This window comes from Sardina pilchardus, chromosome 1 (assembly GCF_963854185.1).
Source record: "Sardina pilchardus chromosome 1, fSarPil1.1, whole genome shotgun sequence".
In the NCBI taxonomy this organism is placed as follows: domain Eukaryota; kingdom Metazoa; phylum Chordata; class Actinopteri; order Clupeiformes; family Clupeidae; genus Sardina; species Sardina pilchardus.
Genome location: NC_084994.1, coordinates 11,821,054 through 11,823,553, shown reverse-complemented (window position 1 = coordinate 11,823,553; position 2,500 = coordinate 11,821,054). Strand labels below are relative to the sequence as shown.

General features: G+C 42.8%; 1 protein-coding gene across 1 annotated transcript in view; it reads left to right on the top strand.

The window, feature by feature from the left end:
• LOC134061589 (calpain-2 catalytic subunit-like) overlaps window positions 1–2,500 on the top strand; it is a 23,939-nt gene that overhangs the window by 16,905 nt on the left and 4,534 nt on the right. The window contains exons 13-17 of the mRNA XM_062517419.1: window positions 166–202; window positions 540–605; window positions 787–844; window positions 1,162–1,226; window positions 2,206–2,274. Coding sequence (XP_062373403.1) covers window positions 166–202; window positions 540–605; window positions 787–844; window positions 1,162–1,226; window positions 2,206–2,274 — 295 coding nt within the window. The remainder of the gene's footprint in view (window positions 1–165; window positions 203–539; window positions 606–786; window positions 845–1,161; window positions 1,227–2,205; window positions 2,275–2,500) is intronic.

The window sequence follows — 2,500 nt, the reverse complement described above, 5'->3', positions numbered from 1 at the left end:
CCAACAATCTGTATTATCTGTTACTGCGTGTTGCCATCCATTTTTACAGACTGTGATCGGCTTCTAAGTAAAGCAATCAGATGAAGTCAAGTGTAAATGAACAGTTATGACAGCTTGAGTGCTTAAGCCGAGTTGACTAATCAGTGATTGGTTGGTTTTCCCCAGACCCTGTGATGATCCAGTTGATGCAACTTTGGACGACGTGAGTGTCTTGCTTTGGTTGTGGAGAAGGGGGGGAAATGTGTTAGAATTATGAACAAGTGTGTTTTTGCTGTGTGTGTTCACTAATTCACGGATGGGATACACGCAGAGACCAAATTCCTTGTATACGCAAGTATACCTGGCCAATAAGCCTGATTTGATTTGATTTGATTTTGATATCCGCATCAGATCCCCTATGCGCAAAAGTGATCCCGCAAACATGTCTCATACATGCTTCTATTCATAGCCATCTTCATTGTAAACAATGTAAACAATGTAAACAAATAGACAGTGAGTGTGTTTACGTAGATGACCTGTTCATATCGTTGATTGGGCAGGAGACAACGGCGGACGAGGATGTGGACGCTAATTTCAGAGCCCTGTTCACCAAGTTGGCTGGAGACGTGAGTGTTCTATAGAGCGTTCTTCTAGAACATTCATACTTTCCAAATGATACAAACAAACAAACAAACAAACAAACAAACAAACAACAAATTCTAGAAGTATGGCATCATCAACCAATAGCATCTCTGTGTTTGAGTGTGATTATATGGAACTGTGTTGCTTGTTGCTATGTGTTGACAGGACATGGAGATCTCCGCCACAGAGCTGAAGACCATTATGAATAAGATTGTTTCTAAACGTGAGTCACTTTTCCTGCCCAGGCACACCCCCTTCCCCTTCTCTGAGTGCAATGTAGATACAGTTGCCAGCACACTGAAATTCCTGCCCTATCTGTGTGGATGACTAAGCCTGAATGAGTGATATAACTTCCTCATTCACCCTGTAGTTGTAGGCTGGTAAAGTGAATTGTGTGTGTGTGTGTGTGTGTGTGTGTGTGTGTGCGCGTGTATCTTTCGGTTTGAGTGTGTGTGTGTGTGCATCTTTCAGTATGAGTGTGTGTGTGTGTGTGTTGAGAGTGTACAGTATGTCTGACATATGCACTGTTCTCCCTCCCAGGAACTGACATTAAGACGGACGGCTTCAGCCTGGAGACATGCCGGGTCATGGTCAACCTCATGGACGTATCCTTTCCCACCTCACTTCCTGTTTCCACCGCTTCCACTTCCTGTCCCACTTGCTCACTCCCTGCATCAGGGAGCTGTGGAGTAGAATGGCTCCTGCCTCAATGGGCCCAGAGAATGTCTCCAATTGTGTCCCCTGGATTGTTGGGATGGGATGGGATGGGATGTGTGTGTGTGTGTGTGTGTGTGTGTGTGTGTGTGTGTGTGTGTGTGTGTGTGTGTGTGTGTGTGTGTGTGTGTGTGTGTGTGTGTGTGTGTGTGTGTGTGTGTGTGTGTGTGTGTGTGTGTGTGTGTGTGTGTGTGTGTGTGTGTGTGTTTATGCATGATGGAATGTGTACCCTTTTTTCAGTTTTGATTAGATTAGATTAAACTTCATTGTCACAAGTACAAAGACAATGAAATGTCTGAAATTGAAATTAATTTTAAGAGCCGTGTAGATGTGTCCCTCAAGCTGTCTTCAACGTCCAAAATGGGACGCAAGCAGCAATTGCTGAAGTTGAACGTTACCTTATTTTGCTTTAGTGTCCTGACAATGGCATTCTGGCCTTTTATATTTGCTATCTTGCAAGGCTGTCCGAACCAGAGTTCGTAGCTGGTACCTTGATGGCTGTTATGACAGTTGACTCGTTAGACAGCTGAAGGCAGCGAGAGAGCAGGCAGCTGCCTTCCGTTTCGTGCAGACCCTATGTGTGTGTGTTTATGTGAATGTAGACGTACGTGTGTGTTGGTGTTTATGTGATAGAGTGATAGAATGCCAGATGCAGGCGTGTCTCAAGCATGTGTGTGCACGTGAGTGAGCATCTGTAACTATTTATGAGTATGGGAGTGAGAATGTGTGTGTGTGTGTGTGTGTGTGTGTGTGTGTGTGTGTGTGTGTCTGTGTGTCTGTGTGTGTGTCTGTGTGTGTGAGGGGGTGTGCGTGTGTGTGTCTTTATAAATATGCCTCACATCCAGTATCTTGGCCTTGACTGCTGCTCAGGACAGTGGGAATGGGAAACTGGGGCTGGGAGAGTTCGCCACCCTCTGGAAGAAAGTGCAGAGGTACCTGGTAAGGGAAAAATAAATGTTTTATAAACATTTACTATTACAGGAAAGTACCATAGTGTCCTATAATATTAATTAAAAATACAAATGTTATTTTTTATTTTATATGATTTCTTATTAACTATTTTAAGACAAATATGCAAATGCAATAGTTTCCCATAATATTTCATTTTAATTAAAAAATGCATATGTTATTTATTTATTCTATTTTGTATGATAATTATTAATTG